Raw genomic sequence first — 20,027 nt, 5'->3', positions numbered from 1 at the left:
AACTATACAAACTTCATACCCATGTTCCTGCCGTGAGATTTGGGGCTCATGATTTCCCGAGCCCTTCACTCTCACTGGTCTCAAGAGTAAACCCTCGTCCTGTGAGGTGAGGGCTGTGCTTTGCATCTGCAGGACATCAAAGTGCGGCCACCACTGCTCTTCCCTTTTGAACTGGGGAAGAGTCACTGTGAAGCAGTACCTGTGAGAGACAGTGCCCTGCCCGTGCTCACACACCTCAGCTGTTCTCCCTGCCCGTGCTCACACACCTCAGCTGACAGTCAAAAAGTGGAGCCTGTGGTGCTTGCTGTTAGCAAGCACTGGGCCTTGTAGGGGCTTTCCTATGTCCCCAGCGTGTGGGGGTTCCTCTGCAGCCGCAGCCTCGGGCTTCTCTGCCAGCACTAACTTCTAGAGCATGGTTGGAACTGCAGTTAGCTCTGGGTTTGTTTGTTTGTTAATTGAAAATAGATTTTTTTTTTCGAGACAGGGTTTCTCTGTGTAGCTTTTCGCCTGTCCTGGAACTCACTTGGTAGTCCAGGCTGGCCTCGAACTCACAGAGATCCGCCTGGCTCTGCCTCCCGAGTGCTGGGATTGAAGGCGTGCGCCACCACCGCCCGGCTGAAAATAGATTTTTTAAAATAAAGTATATCCTGATTATGGTTTCCCCTCCCTCTACTCTCCCAGATCCATACCCTTTCTATCTCTCCTTGGAAAACAAATAGGCATGTAAGGAATAATAATAAAAGAAAATAAAATATAACAAAAGTAAGCAAATCAGAATAGGACAAAATAACCAAACAAGAAAAAGAGCCAAAGCAAAAGCACAAGAAATGCATGTAGACCGAGTCACATACTCGCACACACAGGGATGCCGTAAAAACACAAAACCAGAAGCCATCGTATATGTGCAAAGGGCCTGTGAGGCTTTAACAAAAGCCCTGACGTAACATTAGGAGGAAAGAACCCAAGGAAGCCGTTGAGTTCATTTTGTGTTGGCCATCTACTGCTGGATATGGGGCCTACCCTTAAGAGTAGTTTGTTTCTCCAGTGAGGCTCCCTTGGAGAATTCTAACTTTTCATCTGCAAGTGGTTCTCAACTAGAGATAGCTTTCGGTTAGGGATTGGGGCATGTGTCCACTTCTCATTTCAATTCTAGGACTCCATCTGGTGCAGACCTTTGCAGACCCTGTGCCCTGCCATAGTCTCCGTCAGTTCATAGACACCCTGTTGTGTCTAGAATGCCTTGTTTCTTTGGTGTCCTCCATCCACCCCCCACCCCCCACCCCACCCCCCACCCCCGCACCCCACCCCCCACCCCCCACCCGCTCTTCCACCTCCTCCCCCGGCAGGGTTCCCTGAGTCCTGAGAGAAAGCCTTTGATAGAGACATTCCTTTGGGGGCTGAGTGTTTCAAGGTCTTTTGCTCTGCATGTTGTCTGGCTGTAGGTCTGTGTATTTGTTCCCATCTGCTGCAGGAGGAAGCCTCTGATGATGGATGAACAAGACATGGATCATAATTTCCCCTTCTGATTCTGAGATACCTCACTCAGGATGATTTTTCTTGTAATTCCATCCATTTACCTTTAATTTCATTTTCAGAGCTGAGTAATGTTCCATTATGTAAATGTACCACATTTTATTTATCCATCCTTGTCGGGCATCTAGATTGTTTCCAATTTCTGGCTGTTACGAATAGAGCAGCAGTGAACATGGTTGAGGAAGTATCTCTGGCAGGATGAAGCGTCCTTTGGGTATGTGCCCAGGAGTGGTATAGCTGGATCTTGAGGTAGATCAGGTCCCAGATTTCTGAGGAACCACCACATTGCATTCCTACTAGCAATGGATGAGTGTTCCCCTTACTTCACATCCTCACCAGCAAGAGATGTCGTTTGTTTTATTGACTTAACTGTTCTGACAATTGTAAAATGGAATCTCAAAGTAATTTTGACTTGCATTTCTCTGATGGCTAAGAATGTTGAACATTTCTCTTTTTTTGTTTGTTTGTTTGGTTGGTTGTTGTTTTTTGTTTGTTTGGTTGTTTTTTTAGACAGGGTTTCTCTGTGTTGCTTTTAGAGCCTATCCTGAAACTCACTCTGTAGATCAGGCTGGCCTCCAACTCACAGAGTGGGCCACCACCCCCTGGCTATGTTGAACATTTCTTTAAGTGATTCTCAGCCATTTAAGTTTCCTCTTTTGAGAATTCTCTGTTTAGAATTGCACCCCATTTTTTTTTTTTTTTTTTTTTTTTTTTTTTTTTTTTTTTTGGTTTTTCGAGACAGGGTTTCTCTGTGTAGCTTTGCGCCTTTCCTGGAACTCACTTGGTAGCCCAGGCTGGCCTCGAACTCACAGAGATCCGCCTGCCTCTGCCTCCCGAGTGCTGGGATTAAAGGCGTGCGCCACCACCGCCCGGCCTGCACCCCATTTTTAATTGGGTTGTTTTCCAGTTTTGTTTTGTTTTTTTTTTTGAGTTCTTTATATATTTTGGATATTAGCCCTCTATTGGATAGAGGATATAGTTGGTAAAAATCTTTTCCCAGCTGGGTGGTGGTGTCACACGCCTTTAATCCCAGCACTTGGGAGGCAGAGGCAGGCAGATCTCTGAGTTCGAGGCCAGCCTGGTCTACAGAGTGAGATCCAGGACAGCCAGGGCTACACAGAGAAACCCCGTCTGCGGGTGGCGGGGGGTGGGGGGGGTACCTTTTCTCATCCTGTAGCCTCAGCTCTGGCACTGACAGGCTGTGCTTTCTGGCGGGCACAGCTGGGTCTGCAGCACTGCATCCTTCCACCAAGGTGTGCCTCTCAGAAGTCCCGACAGTGACTGCTCCATTAGCTCCACAGTTCCACAGCTTTTTAGAAAGCAAAGGACTTGAGAAATATCCTCAGTTGATGAGTCATGATTTAAAGGAGGCAGCCAGGTGATCCCATTTACAAACATATGGAAAAATGGAGGCATCTACAAGAATCTCATCTTCCTGAATTAGAACCTCATACAGAACTCTAAACCAAGAACATTTTGCATGAACAGTATGTTCCCAAGGTCACAGATAGTGTTTGCTTGCATATTGCAGTGGAGAAACTGAAATAGAGGAAGCAGCTTCTCCACATTGTAAGTAGGTCAGCCATGAGCCCCTGGTTCTTTCTGTCATGCTAACGTCATTAAGCTGCAACTTAAGGTAATTCTCCTTGATGTGATGTGCACATTAGCCAACAAATGCAGAACCAGTCCTGTTTTGGAAGGTTGGAGAGAGTTATCAATTAGCAAAATATCTGATTATAAAGTACTTTCAGCGCTGGGAGTGTAGCTCAGTTGGTAGAATGTCTATGTAGTATGCACAAAGCCATGGGTTCAAACCCCAGTACCATATACATCAGGTATGGTGATACATACCTATAATCCTAGGATCAAGGCTAGCCTGGGCTACTTAAACCCTGTCTTTAAAGGGGGTAGGGGAAGCTGGAGAGATGGCTTAGTAAGAATGCATATTGCTCTTACAGAAGACCCAAATTGAGTGCCCAACTCTCACACTGGGCTAGGCGGTTCACAACCACATTTAATTCCAGCTCAAGAAGGCTCTGCTGGTACCCACATTCACACACACATGCATATGCATGAATGCGCTCGCACGTGTGTGTGTGTGTGTGTGTGTGTGTGTGTGTGTGTGTATACACACACACACACACACAAAGTTTTTTTTTTTTTTTTTTTTTTGGTTTTTCGAGACAGGGTTTCTCTGTGTAGTTTTGGAGCCTGTCCTGGATCTCGCTCTGTAGACCAGGCTGGCCTCGAACTCACAGAGATCCACCTGGCTCTGCTTCCTGAGTGCTGGGATTAAAGGCATGTGCCACCAACACACACCCCCTCCCCCGCTCCCACCACCCCCAGCTAGTACTTCCAATTTTTAAAAAAGCTTTTAACTTGTTACTTTTAAAAACCAAAATTGGATGAATATTTAAGTGACTCTCCTACCAGCTTGCTTTGCTGTCATTGCAGTTAAGGAGTGCTATTGGCAAGTTTGGGTACATATAGGTTGATTTGCAAGTGAATGGGTCTTACATATGTTCTTGTTGTCCGGGGAAAGCAATACTTCTGCAGGTATTGGCTGAGGTCAGCCATTGAGTTTCTTTGTCTTTGAGGTGGAATGTGGACTTTGGTTGTTTCTTAGTGTTTCATTTTCCCTCTTGGCAGGGAAGTGGTGTATCACTAATACCTCATGAAACTGTGATTCACATGCCCATTTCCAGCTGAGGCCTCCAAGGCTTGCTCCCTAGAGAGGAGGTGAAATACTACCTGGTCCACATGCCTGCCACTCACTAGACCGCAGAGCCCGCTGCCTTGGTTCCCAAGGAGCAGTCACTTTGCTGAAATAATCACATAATGTACACATGCTATTTGATCCCTAAGGTGTTGTTGCTATTTTTGTAAACTCAACTCCAAGCCAGGCACCATAAATCTTACCCCTCCCAGAGGTAACCCTGGGCTAGGGGTTTGTAGATAGCATTACCTTTTGGGAACTCCGAGTGAAATTTCAGGATGATGGGTCATCTGGTGGTGCTTGTGGCTTTCCTCACTGTGAAGACTGGATCTGGACCTAGACCAAGCTCACAGCAGTGACGAGAGCCTGCTTTCTGGGTTGGACAAACATGGATTCTCGACCTGTTATTAGACAAAAACAGGAAAGAGAAAAGAATGAACCTGTGGATTCCAGACTATAGTCCTGGCCCGTCCTCCCTTCACTCACTGTACCCTTGGAGTGGTCACAGCCAGATACCAGGAACCCTGGGTCCTTAAGAGACTCAGGCAGTCCACACTCCTCTCTGTTCACACACAGCCTAGTGATGTCTTCAGACAGCCCTTGGTGTCCACACTCCTCTCTGTTCACACACAGCCTAGTGATGTCTTCAGTCAACCGTTGGTGTCCACACTCCTGTTCACACACAGCCTAGTGATGTCTTCAGACAGCCCTTGGTGTTCACAGATTCTGCACCTGAAGTTTCAGCCAATCACAGATCAAAAATACTCTTAGGGAGCCAGACAGTAGTGGTGCATGCTTTTATTCCCAGCACTGGTGAGGCAGAGGCAGGTACATGCATCTCTGTGAGTTCCAGGCCAGTCAGGACTGTTACACAAAGAAACCATCTCGAAAAAAAAAGTAATACTCATGGGGAAATTGCATTTGTCCTGAATACATAAAGACATTTTCCTCTTCTTTCTTCTTCCCAGGCAGTGTAGTGAGTGTTTACTGTATCTCTTACAGTGTTCTTTTGTCAAAAATCAGTTGAAAGCTGGCCAGGTACAGTGAAGTGGACTTGTAGTCTTAGCTGTTTAGAAGGATCACTTGAATCCAAGAGTTCAAGACCGTGCAGTGCAACATGGGAAGGTTCCAGACTCAAAAAAAGAAAGAAAGAAAAACAAACAGTCTGTTGGGAACGTTTGGGTAGGTCTATTTCTGAGTCCTCCTCTGTTTTTAGTGAATCTGTCTGCCCGCCTGCCAGCAACACACAGTCTGGAATACTCTGGCTGTGTGGTAGCTCTAGAACTCGGAGGCCTCCTCTCCTGTCCTACTTTTTCAAAATTGTCTTAGCCTATGGGGCTTCATCTGCCTTCTCATTTACTGGCACTTAAATGTGCCCTACACCCAGCTAAGAATTAAATCTTGGCTGAATTTTGTTTTTGTCTGTTTGTGTTTTGTTGTGTGAGACAGGGTCTCACTATGTAGCCCTGAATGGCCTGGAACTCAGGGCTGTGGCCAGGCTGGCCTTGTAACTTATAAAGGAACCACCGACCTTCCTGCTGGGCATTTATTTTATTTTTTCCCTTTTTATTTATCCATACACAACTCCTTGTCTTCTGGTTTGGTGAAGCAGTACGTCAGACAACACTTGCCACAGTAATGTCTGTCAAAGTGGCTAGCCATGAAAACTCCAGCACCACACTCATCAGAAGCACACTGTGGACGAAGGCAACTAATTCTTTCATTTTCGTCCATCTTACGGTACTTCCGCACAGCCAACTTAGCCTTTTCCTGTTGTGCTTCTTCTTCGTGGGAGTGGTGTAAGATTTCTTCCTTTTCTTGGCATAACCACAAAGTCTCAGCACGAGATGAAGGGGGGACTCCTTTTGAATGTTGTCGTGAGACACAGTACGGCCATCTTCCAGCCGCTCACCAGCAAAGATCAGGAGGAATTCCTTCCTTATCCTATATCTTGGCCTTTACATTTTCTATAGTGTCCGAGGCTTCACCCTTGAGCATGATGGTTTTCCCTGTAAGGGTCTTCACAAAAATCTCCACCTTGCTCCTTTTTTGGCCTAGGCTAATAGCCAGCAAGCCCCAGTGATGCCCTTGTCTCTGCTGTCTTCCCTTCTGCCACACTGAGGACTACATCAGCTTATCATGTAGGTTCTCAGATCTGAACACAGCTCCCCACAGTTACAGAACACTCAACCATTGAGATAAGCCATCTCTCCCGACCCATTTTCTTCCTCAGTAACTGAGACCAAAGTGCTGAGTCTTCTTACGACCTGCAGACACTGGAGACCAAGCCTGTCATGTACCACCCCACAGCCTCACAAGGCCTGCTGTGCATGCGGAAGTGTTTCCCAGTTGTGGAGGAGCTGACTCCTTGGCCTTTGACTTGATCCCTTGCCCTCTCCGAGACAGAGATGGTTCTGCTGTGAGGACTACCGAGGGGCCTAGACCTCTTGGTGTCTGCAGCTGTGGAAGTACCTAGCTTCCCCAGGGGTTGTCAGCTCTGCCCCTTCGTCTCTGTGGAGGGGTTGTGAGCAGGGGACAGACAGCTTCTGGGACCTCATTTCCCAGCAGCTGTCTGCACACTCTGGGGGGAGTGTGGCTGAGTGGGTATCCCAGACTCTGACCCTGTCTCCCTTGAAACAGGAGGATCATGACATCATGGAAGCTGACCTGGACAAAGATGAACTGATCCAGCCCCAGCTTGGAGAACTCTCAGGAGAGAAGCTTCTAACCACGGAGTACTTGGGAGTAAGTACACATGCCAGAGGTGTCCTGGAACAGGATGGGCAGAAGGATAGGCATGATTTAATGCCTTCAGTAACACAGGGTTCTGTAACTCAGCTTTCTATAGGCCCACACTGGAGCACTAAAGTGTTGCTGGTTGTTTTTGTCCTTTTGTAGACCCACCACCCAGCTCCCAAATAAATCACACACGGAGGCTTATTCTTAGTTATAAACATCTGGCCTTAGCTTGGCCTGTTTCTTGCCAGCTTTTCTTGACTTAAACTGTCCCATCTGTCTTTTGCCTCTGGGCTTTTACCTTTTCTTACTTTTGTGTATTTTACTTTAACTCTTTCTCCATGGCTGACAGGGTGACTGGCCCCTAGTGTCCTCTTCTCCTTCTCTTGCTCCTTGATTCTTCTCCCAAATTTCTCCTCCTATTTATCCTCTCTGCCTGCCAGCCCTGCCTGTCCTTTCTCCTGCCTTGCTATTGGCCATTCAATTCTTTATTAGACCACCAGGTGTTTCACACAGGCACAGTAGCACAGCTTCACAGAGTTAGACAAATGCAACATAAACAAAAGTCACACACCTTGAAATAATATTCCCCAGCAGGGTTCAGTAGGGCTTGGGCTACGAAAAGACCTATGTTAGCCAGTTGCTCTCAGGGCCTGAAGAGCCTTGGAGACCTGTCACAGATAGACCTGCTGGTGTATGGAATTGGAGTTGGGGAGAAATAGAAATAAAAGGGCTGCCAGGCGTCTTTATGATGTCTGCAGTGTCACCCACAGTCCCAGTCATCACCAGCTGAATCTTTCCATTTCCATGTTGTGGCAGTTTGAAGGTAATTGGCCCCCATAAGCTCATAGGGAGTGGCACTGTTAGGAGATGTGGCTTTGTTGAAGTGAGTATGGCCTTGTTGGAGGAAGTGTGTCACTGTGGGGGTGGGCTTTGAGGTTTCCTATGCTCAGGATACCACCAAGTGTCTCAGTCAACTTCCTGTTGCCTGCAAGATGTAGGACTCTCAGCTACTTTTCCAGCACCATGTCTACCTGCAAGCTACCATGCTCCCTGTCATGATGATAATGGACTGAACCTCTGAATCTGTAAGTGAGCCACCCCAATTAAATGTCTTCCTTTATAAGAGTTGCTGTGATCATGCTGTCTCTTCTCAGCAATAGGAACCCTAACTGGTTTCTGGACACATGTGTTAAATCAGTTTGGATCTTGCACAGAAGTAGTGGCTAAAGTTCAGCAGGCAGGGTAAGAGTCGGCAGCCAGCCAGGGCTCTCCGGCATGTCAGGCATAGGAGAAGGAAGAGGGACTCTGTGATGGTTCACATGTATTTGGCCCCCATAAACTCATAGGGAGTGGTGCTATTAGGAGGTGTGGTCTTGGAGGAGGCTGGATGACACACACCTTTAATCCAGACCTTGAGGCCGGAGGGCACACCTTTAATCTGGGCCACACCTTCTGTTGGAAGTGTGTCACTGTCGGGGCAGGCTTTGAGGTCCTTTTCTCAAACTTCACTCAGTGTGACCATCAGTGGACTTCTGTTGCCTCTGAGTCAAGATGTAGCACTCTCAGCTCCACGTCTGCCTGCATGCCATGCTCCCCGCCATGATGGACTGACCCTCCGAACTGTAAACTGCCCCCTCAATTAAATGTTTTCTATATATGAGTTGCCGTGGTCATGGTGTCTCCTCACAGCAATAGAAACCCTAACTAAGACAGGCCCTAAGGACACAATTCAAAAAGCCAGGGACTGCGGAGAACCTGAAGAATGCAGTGTCTTGGAGACAGAAGAGTGGCCAATGGTGTCATCATCTGCCAGAAATTGCCCTCTGAGAGATCCTTGGTAGCATTGATGCTCAGCCAACTCCAGGAGCCACTAGCTAATAACCAGCCAGACAAATAGGAAGGAAGAAGACTGGAGGTGTAGCAAATGCTCTTAGCATGCCTGAGGCCCTAGACTGAACTGCCAGCTCCAAAACTGATGTCTCAGGGTGTCAGAGAGCAGATGTATAGGCAGATGCATGCTAACATGCAAGCTTTTGGAAGGGAGGAGCAATTTCCAGGGATATGAACCAAACTAGACTGAAGCCCTGGGCTGGCTGGCTGAGCACACCGTTATTTTTCAGACAAGCTGTTGGTTCTTTGAAACAAAAGGTTGGCAGAGCCGGTTACGTGGATCCTAAAATCTCCAAATAGGTGAGCTAGAGAGAAAGACTAGAGCCAGCCTCTCAACAAGGAACAGGCAAAGCCAGAGGCCCAGGAAGAGGAATGTGGCATGGCCACGTGGCCTGATTCTTGACAGGAGCAAATGGAAGCAGAAAGTACCCGTCCATGCCCACTACCACCCCCAGCTAGGCCCTCATGCCCTCATTAGGAGCTGCTCTCCCTGATGACCTGTCCTCATGTCCTCCCATCATGTGAGGACCCTCCAAGGACTCTGGACTAGATGACAATGTATTCCAGTAGAATCTGAGGTTGAGGGACAGCCAGGGGCCATCTCATGGAACTCTGTGGGTCATGGCATGTGGAGTTTAAGCTGCATAGGCACTAGGAAACTATAGGAGTGAGAGTGGGAAGGATTCCGGTGATTTCTATTTTAACAGGGTCTGGGGATGTACTCATTTGACAGAGTGCCTCCCTAGCATGTATGAAGTACCTAGCATGCATGAAGCCTTGGGTTCCATTCTAAACACCACATACTTGTAATCCCAGCACAGAGGAGGTGGAGGCAAGATCTCAAGTTCAAAGTCATCCTCAATTACATGTGAATATAAATAAGTAAATAAAATGTATCAACCTAGAGTCACACTGTGGCTACTTTGTGTAAATGGACTTGGGGTCAAGAATGGAGAGAAAGAAGTAAGTAATTGAAGAAACTGGAGGAAGGCTAGCTACTGCCACCCAGTTAGGAAAAGGTCTGCTGGACGGAACCCACTCTTGTCCTCAGAATGTATCATGGAGCAGAGGAGCCCGGCTGGCTATGGAGGCTCAGTTCCTGCTTGGTCAATGCAGTGATGCTTCCAGCGGTCAGGAGGTGACTAGCCAGGGCCTCCTGAACTATGACTAGACGTTTGTTTCCCTTGGGGAGCATCCTGGCTTCTGAGAGGCTTGACTGCATAACAAGACATGATTCTTGAGAGCGTCTGCAGGGCCCTCTACTTCAGAAGCAGGTGACCAGAAGAGGCCAGTGGGCAGGGCTTCTCTGCAGGGCAGGACAAGAACATCCGTGTCTGTGCCTCTAACTCTACAGTACTCAAATTCCAGCATAGGGATTAATTGTGATTTTATCAGACATAAACCTAAATACAACCTTCAGTTAACTTTTTGGGCCCCACTACATAGTATACTGCTGTGGGTGAGGTCTTATGTAGATATAATGACAGTTTTTAACAACAAAACCTGAGGCAGAGCATGCTGAGACTGCCAGTTTGGTTGAACATACTGGTGGGGTGCTTTCCATTAGTAACCACAGATGATGGGCACTTGGAAATGGTATCATTTCACCATAACCCACACTCAGAACCTCCTTAATGCATGTATATCCCTTTTACTATAGAGGGAATAGTTTTAGAGCCCACAGAAAAGGTCCACACACTCTTGCTTATCTCGTTGGTGTCCGTTACCACTGTGTGGAGCAATGAGCTGTCAGAATGAGGACAGAAAGAATTGCTTATATAGAGGTGAAGGCCAAGGGCATCCATTTCCCATGGCTGCAGGAACAAAGGACCACACACTGGCTGCCTTAAAACAGACATGTATTCTGTCACGGTTTTGGAGGGCAGAGGTCCAAACTCCAGGTTCAGGCAGGACTGGGCTGCCCCCAAAGCTCTGAAGGAGACACCTTCCTTGATTCTTCCAGCTCATGGTGGCCCCAGGTGATCCACGGCTTGTGGCCACACCACTCTGATCTCTGCCTCCATCTTCAGGGGCCTTCTTGATTTCAAAAATCCTTAATTGTATCTGCAAAGATTCTTTTTGCAAATAAAGTCATGTTCACAGGTTCCAGAGTCAGAGCATGCATGAATTTTTTGGAGACCTCTTTTGAGCCCCTACCCCAGGCCACCTCAGGAGCTCATCATAGAGACATCCTTATTGAAATCATACAGACAACTCAGTCGGGGGCAGAGCTGTAGCCACTGAGGCCACTTGTGCACTCCTGGTGCTCCCATCCTTCATAAAATCACCCTAAGCTGCTCCTCTTCACCCAGACCTGTGACCCAAAACTGTCAGCCTGCAGTCTGTGCATTCTGGGCCAGGAATTTTAAAAGCGGAGGTCTTGTCTTTCACTTAATGGTGCATAAAGGACTTAATGTCACAGCTCATAACTGCATGTGCCAAATGAGGGGGATTAAACTGCATTGGTGACTTTACTGTGACCGAGTAGCTGACCGGAGCAAAGGTTCGTTTTGGCTCACAGTTCAGGGGACACAGTCCAGCTTGGCATGGGCTCTGGTGGCTGCCGTAGCTTGGTCCGTGTCAGCAGGACCTTGTGGCATGGCTTGTTCGTGCTGTTGCCATCAGGAAGTGAAGGGCTAGACTAGAAGCAGAACCAAGCTGTCCTTCAGGGCCCGCCCTGGCCAGCTGGGGACCATGAGCCTGTGGGGCCATCTCACATTGCAGCCATAACACCGACCACAGGTCACAGGCATTTCTCTGGAAGTCATGACTTGGGGCTTTCGGCAGTACCCAGCAGAGGTCTCAGGCTGAGTCTGAAGATGTTCGCTTTTGAAACATTTCGTCAGAAAACTAGATTCACAGCCTTAACCTTGAAGACCGTTCCCTGCCCTGGCAGAATGGTGATAAAATGGCAGCAGTTGCCTTCCTGGAGTTTACAAAAGAAGACAGTGAAGGGCTGGAACCGCCCCTAGGAAGAGCTGTCCAGTAAGAGCTGCAGAGAACAGAATTCCCTGAAGAACAGAGCTTGTCTGAGACCTGCCTGAAATCCCTGGCATGTCCGGAACTACTACTGATTTAAAAACAGCACAAGACCTTGGGGCATGGGAAAGGACAAGGTGCATCCGGGACAGCTTGCCAAGATGCTCAGGCCTGGAAGGGAGCTGTCTCCAGATACCTGCTCTGCTCAGCCACGATGCTGCCCCCCGCCCCCACCCCCAAGAGCTGTGTGTCAGAGCACACAGTGCCTCTGCACCAAAGAGCCAGGCCATGCCAAATGCTGACAAGGAGAGTGAGTTACTCTTCCAAGCTTACAAGAGAATGTCACAACTCTGTACAAACATACCTTATTTCTTAGTTACTGTTCTGTAGCTGTAAAGAGACACCATGGCCAAAGATACTTATAAAAGAAAGCATCTAATTGGGGCTTGCTTATACTTTCAGAGGGTTAGTCCATGACGATTGTGGCAGAGAGCGTGGCGACAGGCAGGCGCAGTGCTGGAGCAGTAGCTGAGAGCTCACATACTGACCCAGCTACAGGAGGCAGGGACAGGAGAGTAGGCATGGGGTGGGCTTTTGAAACCTCTAGTGACCTTAACTTCCTGTTAGCAGCCACATGCCACCAACCTCTGTATCTCAGCTCACATCCTCTTGATACTCAGTGAAACTTAGAGCGTGTGGTAAGCCCAGATCTCTAGCCTCCAGGGAGGGACCCTAAAGCCAAGAATGCAGTAAAGACAACATCGGATTCCCATAGGAAAGACCTCGTCTGAGTGTCTGAGGCCAACAGAAAATTCCTCCCTGCCACAACCTTGTTAGCCTTCCCTACCTGTTGACAGATTCCTCTCTCTCTCCTCCCCCCCCCCACATTGATTCATGGCTTTATTCTCTGTGACTGTAAAAGCTCCTGTCACCCCTTCAGGATGACTTGAATCTGTGCTCCTGAACCATGGTCATTTATGTTTGGCACAGAATAAATGATTTTCTTTACAGAAGAGTTGTTATTTTACATTCACAAAATGGGATTTTTTAAAAATCTGCATTAGGATGAATTTGTAATGTTTTCTACTGAGAGATAAAAGATGACAAGAAATATTTTTACAAGGTGTGTTAGGACAGAATTCTCTTAGCCCATGACATCTCAACCAGGAATGTCTTTTCTCCTGATATAGGAAAGTCAGCTTTCACATGAAGTTTTTATCTTTTGTTTCTATGAAGAAAGGCAGGGATGTCAGAGGCCGTTCTTGCATCTGCTCTGTTTTAAGTGTCTTTAGCTCAAAATAACTTGTATGCTAAAGTGGTCTGTTTTAGAATGATAGTCTACCACCCTCCACCTGTGAGACAGGCATTCCATGTTTCTTTGTACGCTGAAACTTGAAAGTACTCCGACAGCATAGTAAATCCCTATACTAGGAGAGCTAAGTGTTTGACCTCATGTGACTGTGAATCATAGTTTTCCTACTGAGCTCAGATTAAATGCAGCCTCAGCTCAGCTCATTGTGTCTTTGGCAAACTGAAGAATTGCGTAGGTCTCATTGGCTCTTTACCGCTGTCTCAGTGACATCAATTAGTTGGTTGTCTCTTGGTCATGGGATGACTGACAGCTACTGCCATAATCTGTAAAGTCAATCAGGAGCCAGACACACAAGCCAGCTACACCTGCCCTCAACAGTTGCTTTCCCTAAAATTCACTCTGGTGTCTACCATTTCTTATGTGTCAAAACAGGATCATGTGACCCCAAGCTGCAAGAGAGTCTGAGAAGATGAATTCTTTTTTTTCCCCGGCTATTGGCCAATCAGTTTATTTTATTAACAATGAGCATAATCCTCCTTTTATCTAATTAAAAAGGAAGATTTTAACCTTAACACAGTAAAATTATATATAACAAAAACAATTATTAAGTAAGAATTACAGTAACAATATCCAACCCATTTGTATTTGGAAAAATTAAAGAAACTATTTTGTCATCTAATTTTTGTGAGTCCAAAGTTTTGTATCTAATTTACCTTTTATCATAACTAAGGAAAACTATAACTCTAACTCTTTAGTCTTCAGCTCCATCAAAAACCCCAGAAGAGTGAAATGTTACCTAACAACAGGGACATTTTGCTACCTGGACAGTCACCCATAGTTCCTTTGTAATGTTGGGGTATCCAACTCTGGCCTATAGGCCTAGTATATCTGACAGACTTTGCTGTGAAGCAGGGAATTTTAAAGGACTGTCCTACCTTGTCTTGGCAAAGTTCAGCAGTCGCCTTTCTTGCGTCCTGTTGGTCTAGTTTGGATAGTAATTGTCAGCAATTGAGGCAAGGGCAGTTTCTTTGCCCATATGGCTAGCTTTTGCCATAAAGGAAATAAACTCCATACAATTTTTTTCAATGCCCAACAAAAGATTAATTCTTTTTGACTAGACGCATTACTGTGTCAACAAAATAAGTTGTTGTGTTGGTGAGGGAGTGAATAGTAGTCAGCTAACAGTGTCTGCTGCTTCTGGGTTATTTTTTATGTGTAAAGAGATGGTAGATAGATAGATAGATTGATTGATTGATTAGGGTTTCTATTGCTGTGAAGAGACACCATGATCATGGCAACTCTTATAAAGGAAAACATTTAATTAGGGCTGGCTTACAGTTCAAAGGTTTAGTCCATTATCAGCATGGCAGGAAGTATGGTGGCACGCAGGCAGACATGGTGCTGGAGAGGAGCTGAGAGTTCTACATATTGATCCACAGGCATCAGAAGAGAGACTGACACACATTGGCCAGGCTTGAGCATCTGAAACCTCAAAGCCCACCCTCAGTGACACACCTCCTCCAAAAAGGCCACACCTCCTAATAGTGCCACTCCCTATGAGCCTATGGGGGCCATTTTCTTCCAAACCAGCACAGATGGATAGATGGATGGATGGATGGATGGATGGATGGATGGATGGATGGAAGGAAGGATGGATCAATCAATTGATCTTGTTTTCTTTTTCTTTCTTTTTTTTTAATGTTTTTTTTTTTCAAGACAGAGTTTCTCTGTATAACAACTCTGGCTGTCATAGAACTTGCTTTGTAGACTAGGCTGGCCTCAAACTTGAAGAGATCCTCCTGCCTTTGCCTCCTGAGTGCTAGGATTAAAGGCATGCACCGCCACTACCCAGCTGTATTTTCTTTTTTTTTTTATTACATTTATTTATTCAGAGGGAGAAGTGATATTTCTATGGGCACATGCATGTTAACACACATGTGGAAGTCAGAAGACAACTTGTGAGAGTTATTTCTCTCCTTCCACCCTGTAGGTCATGGGATCAAACTCAGGCTGTTAATCTTGTCACCAGCTGCCTTTACCCCCTGGCAAGCTTGTCTGTCCTGAAGTATAACCATATTACAATAATTCATGCTGGCCAGGAATGATGTCACACACCTGTAATCTCAGAACTGAGGAGGCTGAGGCAGGAGCATTGCAAGTGTGAGGAGAGCCTAAACTACATAGACCCTGCCCACCCCCCCCCCCCAAAAAAAAGAGAGTTGAGGAGTATAGCACGTGGTAGAGCACTTGCCTAGCTTGTACCCTGTCAGGATTTCATGTCTCGTAATGCAAAAAGAGAAGGTGGGAAAGAAGAAAAAACTCAAGAGACCTTTTTAGCTTTGTTGACCACTTTTGTTGTGATTGTTCTGGGTTTTGTTGGGTTTTTTGAGGCAGGCTCTTACCTTACAGCCCAGGCTGGACCAGCACTTGAGATCCTCTAGCCTTGGGCCTCCCTAGAACAGGGATTCTAGGCATGCAGCAGCACACCTGGTCTGGCCAACCTTTACCACTGAGTCATATGCTGCATTATTTTTATCGTGGTTAAAAGTTCCACGTTTTGCATTGGGAGAACCTCTCTTCAGGCAGATCCTCCATCTGTAATACAGATGGGAGTTGTTCTTGGACTGGAGGTCCAGCCATACCCCTGGCCAATCTCTGAAGCTCCTCAAGCATTTCCTTGGAATCCAGCTTCAAGAGCGGGTCCAGCCCAGGCAGCCACTGAGAAGTCCCTCAGTGTCCTTCTGCAAGCCCAGCAGATAGCAGGGGGCTCTGACCTATGGGGATGGGTTGTAAATGGTCACTGTATGCCAGATGCATTGCTGGTCCCGATTTTCAAACATCTGAAGATGGATGTGTGATGTATTGTCTGACCCCGTAAGCGGCATGTGGAGGGCAAGCTCCCATGAAGCAGCGAGCCAGCGGTAGCCGCAGACTCCCCTGGAAGAGGTCCTGCGGCACTGGCCCTCATCGAGTAGCTAACTCCTACTTTGCTTTCAGTTTCACTAAGTAGCCCAGGCTAGCCTCAGATTTGATGTGTATCTCAGGTGAAGTCTTCTTAGGATTACCCAAATTCTAGCTAGTGTAGCAGAGAGGAAGTAGATCAGGCTGTCCCTGAGCCTACAGATAGACCATCTCTGCCTCCTCCCAGGCGCTGGCATTATACAGGCTTTGTGCCACTCTGGCGGGATAAAATGCTGATTGTTTTAAATCACATCTGCCTGTTTTTTCTCCCTTCGCACCTTTAAACATCCAGTCCTCTTCAAAGCTTAGAGCTGCTGCTGTTCTCAACTGTCTTCTCCTCCCATGACTTTGAGTTTTATATGCTCCATGTGATCGTGTGCAAAGCTAAAAAGACTCCTCCTAACTTTTGTGCTCCCGTGTAACCCGCAGCACGGACCCTCTTACTGTAAACCCCTTTCTTTTGTTTATTTGGTTTTCGTTATTGTTTTCCTTTGTCTTATTTTGGTACATGGCGTGTGTGCATGTATGTGTTCATATATATGCATGCGGGCGGAGGTCACAAGTTGTCACTACATGTCACCTCTTCCTTTCTTGCTCTCCACCTGACACACTGAGGCAGGATCTCTCTGGGATCCGGCTAGTCTCCTTAGCCTGTTTACCCCAGGCACCCCTGGTCTGTACTTCTCAGCTAGGATTACAAGCTAGACACCACATCTGCCCAGCTTTTATGTGGGTGCTGGGATGGGAACTCTGTCTTTATACCGTCTCCCCACCTCCACCACCACCCCTTTTTTTGAGACAGTTTCATGTAGCCCAGGCTGGCCTCAAACTTGCTATGTAACTGAATTCTGATCTTCCTGCCTCCTAAGTGCTAGGAATACAGGTGCCCTTGAGCCTGGCTCGCATGGCATCTTGTCCCTGGAAACCTATTCATCCACTCTGCTGCGGGGTGGCTCCTAGTGCCGCGTGGTCTCAAACCTGTTTCTTCCTTCCACCAGATCATGACCAACACTGGGAAGCCTCGGCGCAAAGGCCTGGCCAGTGTGCAGTGGAGTGGGGATGAGCCCCTGCGTCGGCCTGTCACCCCTGGCGGCCACAGGACGGGGTGCCCAGTGTAAGTTCGGGATACAGGAAGCGGGAGTCTGTTTTCTTAAGCACTGTCTTGATTAACTGCTGTGTACTATGTATTCAAGTGCATAATAAAGCATTCGTACTGGAAAGCATTTCTCTATTGTTTATCTCTTGAGGGTTTTTGGAGGAAAAGCAGGTGAGATACCATCTCCCCCATACACACTTGGGTTTCTTCCAGAAGGAGAAGTGTGTGACTTGCTAGAATCCCAGGGCCACCTCCAAAGACCAGTGTTGGCAAGAGTCATTCAGAAGAAAGTTCCTGAGCAATGGCGGGTTCAGCCAGTTTGAACTCCTGCCCTATCGTTCATTCCTGTGGCCTCTCCTCATAGTGCCAGGTCCAGTGCTAGGACTGGAGTGTCACAGTTCTGTTTTAGACGAGGCTCTCAAAGCAGCTGTGTGGCCTGGGCCGGGCATGAAGCCCTGGGTTCTATCCCCAGCACAGGACAAAAAAAAAAAAAAAAAAAAAAAAAAAAAAAAAAAAAAACAACTTGGGAAAGCAGCCATGTCCTTTTTTTTAGCTGCCAGGCACTGTTCATTCTCTGTAGCCTGGTTTCTACCTCTTGACAGAAAAATAAAACTTCAGTCAGGTCACCTGGGCCTCCAGAAAGGCTTGAGGCTGAGCAGCCAGTCAAGAGTCCCTTCTGGTATTTGCATGCCCCTGTCTTTTCCTAGAGAAAACTATAAACAGGTGTTCGTGATCAGGAGGCCATAGAGAGCTGGCTGAAAGCCTCCAGTTACTCAGGAGTAGTGACCTTATCCTGGTGGCCACACCATGTTACCCTTAGCCCCTGTTGCTGACGGTTTGGTTATTTCCAGTTTTACTGTGTGGGAACTTTATGACAATCACGAAGGCACTTAGCGTCTGTGTGAGCTCCACACCACAGCCACCAGGAACACCAGCGTCCAGCTCCAGCTCTTGCCAAGCTATATTACACATCTGGAATTTGATGTATGAAACTTCCCAGCCCACACCATGGATCAGTGCTCTGAGGTCTGTTTAATTAGCTCCCTGCGCTTCCGTTTCTAGGTTTTTATTTTTAATTATTGATCCTCAAATCAGCATATTGTGTCCTTTTCCCTCTCACGCACCCGACACTTTGTGAAACAGAGAACATCGCACTAAGGAGATCCTAGAGTTCACGTTGCCTCTCTCTCTCCCCCTTGCTCTCTATATGTATAATACAGCGTTTACAAACATACTTGTCTTGTTTTTTAGAGATTTGCTCACTTAGTGTGTGTAGGCGTGGGGTGCTCTTGGAGATAGGAGAGAGCATCCGACCCTCTGGTGTTGGAGTTATGAGGACTGGCGAGCCCCTGACAGGGTGCTCTCTCTGATCCTCTGGTAGAGCGGCAAGCATTAACCACTGTGCCATCTCTCCAGACCTTTGTTTGGTTGGTTTTTGTTTTTGTTGTTTGGTTTGGTTTGGTTTGGTTTTTTTCAAGACAGGATCTCACTATGTAGCCCAGGCTGGCCTCAAACTCATAGAGTGCTGGGATTGAAGACTTGTGCTGCTACACCTGGCCTTCTAGACCCTTGTTCTATGTTTTGGTTTTTTGGGACAAGGTCTCACTATGAGTCACTGGCTGACCTAGAACTCACTGTGTAAAGCGGGCTCGCCAGAGATCCATCTGCTCCCGCCTCCCTAGGACTGAGACCAGAGCTGTGCACCACCTTGTTTTGTATCTTGTGGTCCAGACTGGCCTTGAACTTGCTATGTGGCTGAGGGACTGCCTCACAGTCCTGTACCACCATACCTGGCTTATACAGCTTTTTGTTTGTTTATTCATTTTTGGTTTTGTTTCTTACTGACCTGTTTAAAAGGAGGGTACAGACCCTCGGCACATAGTTCCTAAAAATAAGGACACCTCATACAGACAGCTGTGCCAGTTACTCTGATGTGATCAGTACCGTGTGTCTGTGTGTTGAATGTCACACTGTCCCCATACATTTGTGCAAACACTGTGGTGACCAGCTGGAAATGTACTTCAAGAACAACCACTTAGCCACACCTACAAGTTAACTACAGTGTGAGCTGCCTTTCTTGCCCGCCAGCGTGACACTTACATTGGCGGGGTTATGGTTTTGGGGGGAGGTTGTGTGTTTTGATCTAGAATATAGTGAGAGATGAGCACTGGTCAACCTAGTTTAAATGGCCCGTTTGGGATGAAAGCAGCAAGAAGAGCTGATGAAATTCCTGCTGGGTGTGGGGAACAAGACAACAAACAGTCTTCTCAACTTTCAGAAAATAATTAAAACCCAGGCTTCACAGCAAGACAGCCATGACTAAGGACACTTCAGTTGGAGGATCTGACAAATTAACACCCGACCAAGGGGCACTGTTCATTCTTGGGCCAGATGACCTGTCCTGTAGAGACCCTGGAGCATGCTTCTCCAGCTTGTGGGCTCAGCTAGCTCCAGCTGGAGGTCGTGTTAGGGAGGTATTTGGCCAGGGTGGACCTGCCCAGCCGTGAGAGCACCCCTGGATCTGTAGTCCCACCCTCCATGAAGCAGTGGCTGCCCCCAAGTCCCTCTGCCAGGTGGATTCAACAAACTTTTTATTTTTGGAGACAGGGTCTCCTAGCCCAGGCTGGCCTCAAACTCACTATCCTGCCTCAGTCCCTCAGTGCTGGGATCACAGGTACACACCACCACCTCCAAGTCCAACATTGTTTTCATTCCTATGGCTGATGGGGTATAAACTCAGTCCTGGGAACCCAAAAATAAGTGGATGTGATACCCACCCTCAGAAGCACTCAGAGCAGCAG

General features: G+C 47.2%; 1 protein-coding gene and 1 pseudogene across 5 annotated transcripts in view; one reads left to right on the top strand and one right to left on the bottom strand.

Moving 5' to 3' along the window:
* Armc9 (armadillo repeat containing 9) overlaps nucleotides 1-20,027 on the top strand; it is a 136,513-nt gene that overhangs the window by 91,519 nt on the left and 24,967 nt on the right. For all 5 annotated transcript variants that reach the window (XM_052750534.1, XM_052750533.1, XM_052750537.1 and 2 more), the window contains exons 20-21: nucleotides 6,890-6,994; nucleotides 17,129-17,244. In XM_052750534.1, the coding sequence (XP_052606494.1) occupies nucleotides 6,890-6,994; nucleotides 17,129-17,244 (221 nt within the window). The remainder of the gene's footprint in view (nucleotides 1-6,889; nucleotides 6,995-17,128; nucleotides 17,245-20,027) is intronic.
* Nucleotides 3,692-6,581, bottom strand: LOC128118000 (ubiquitin-40S ribosomal protein S27a-like; annotated as a pseudogene).

This window comes from Peromyscus californicus, unplaced genomic scaffold (assembly GCF_007827085.1).
Source record: "Peromyscus californicus insignis strain IS unplaced genomic scaffold, ASM782708v3 Scaffold_21__1_contigs__length_65335640, whole genome shotgun sequence".
NCBI classification, from domain to species: Eukaryota; Metazoa; Chordata; class Mammalia; order Rodentia; family Cricetidae; genus Peromyscus; species Peromyscus californicus.
Note: the sequence above shows the minus strand (reverse complement) of the source record. Positions and strands in the feature narration are given on the sequence as shown.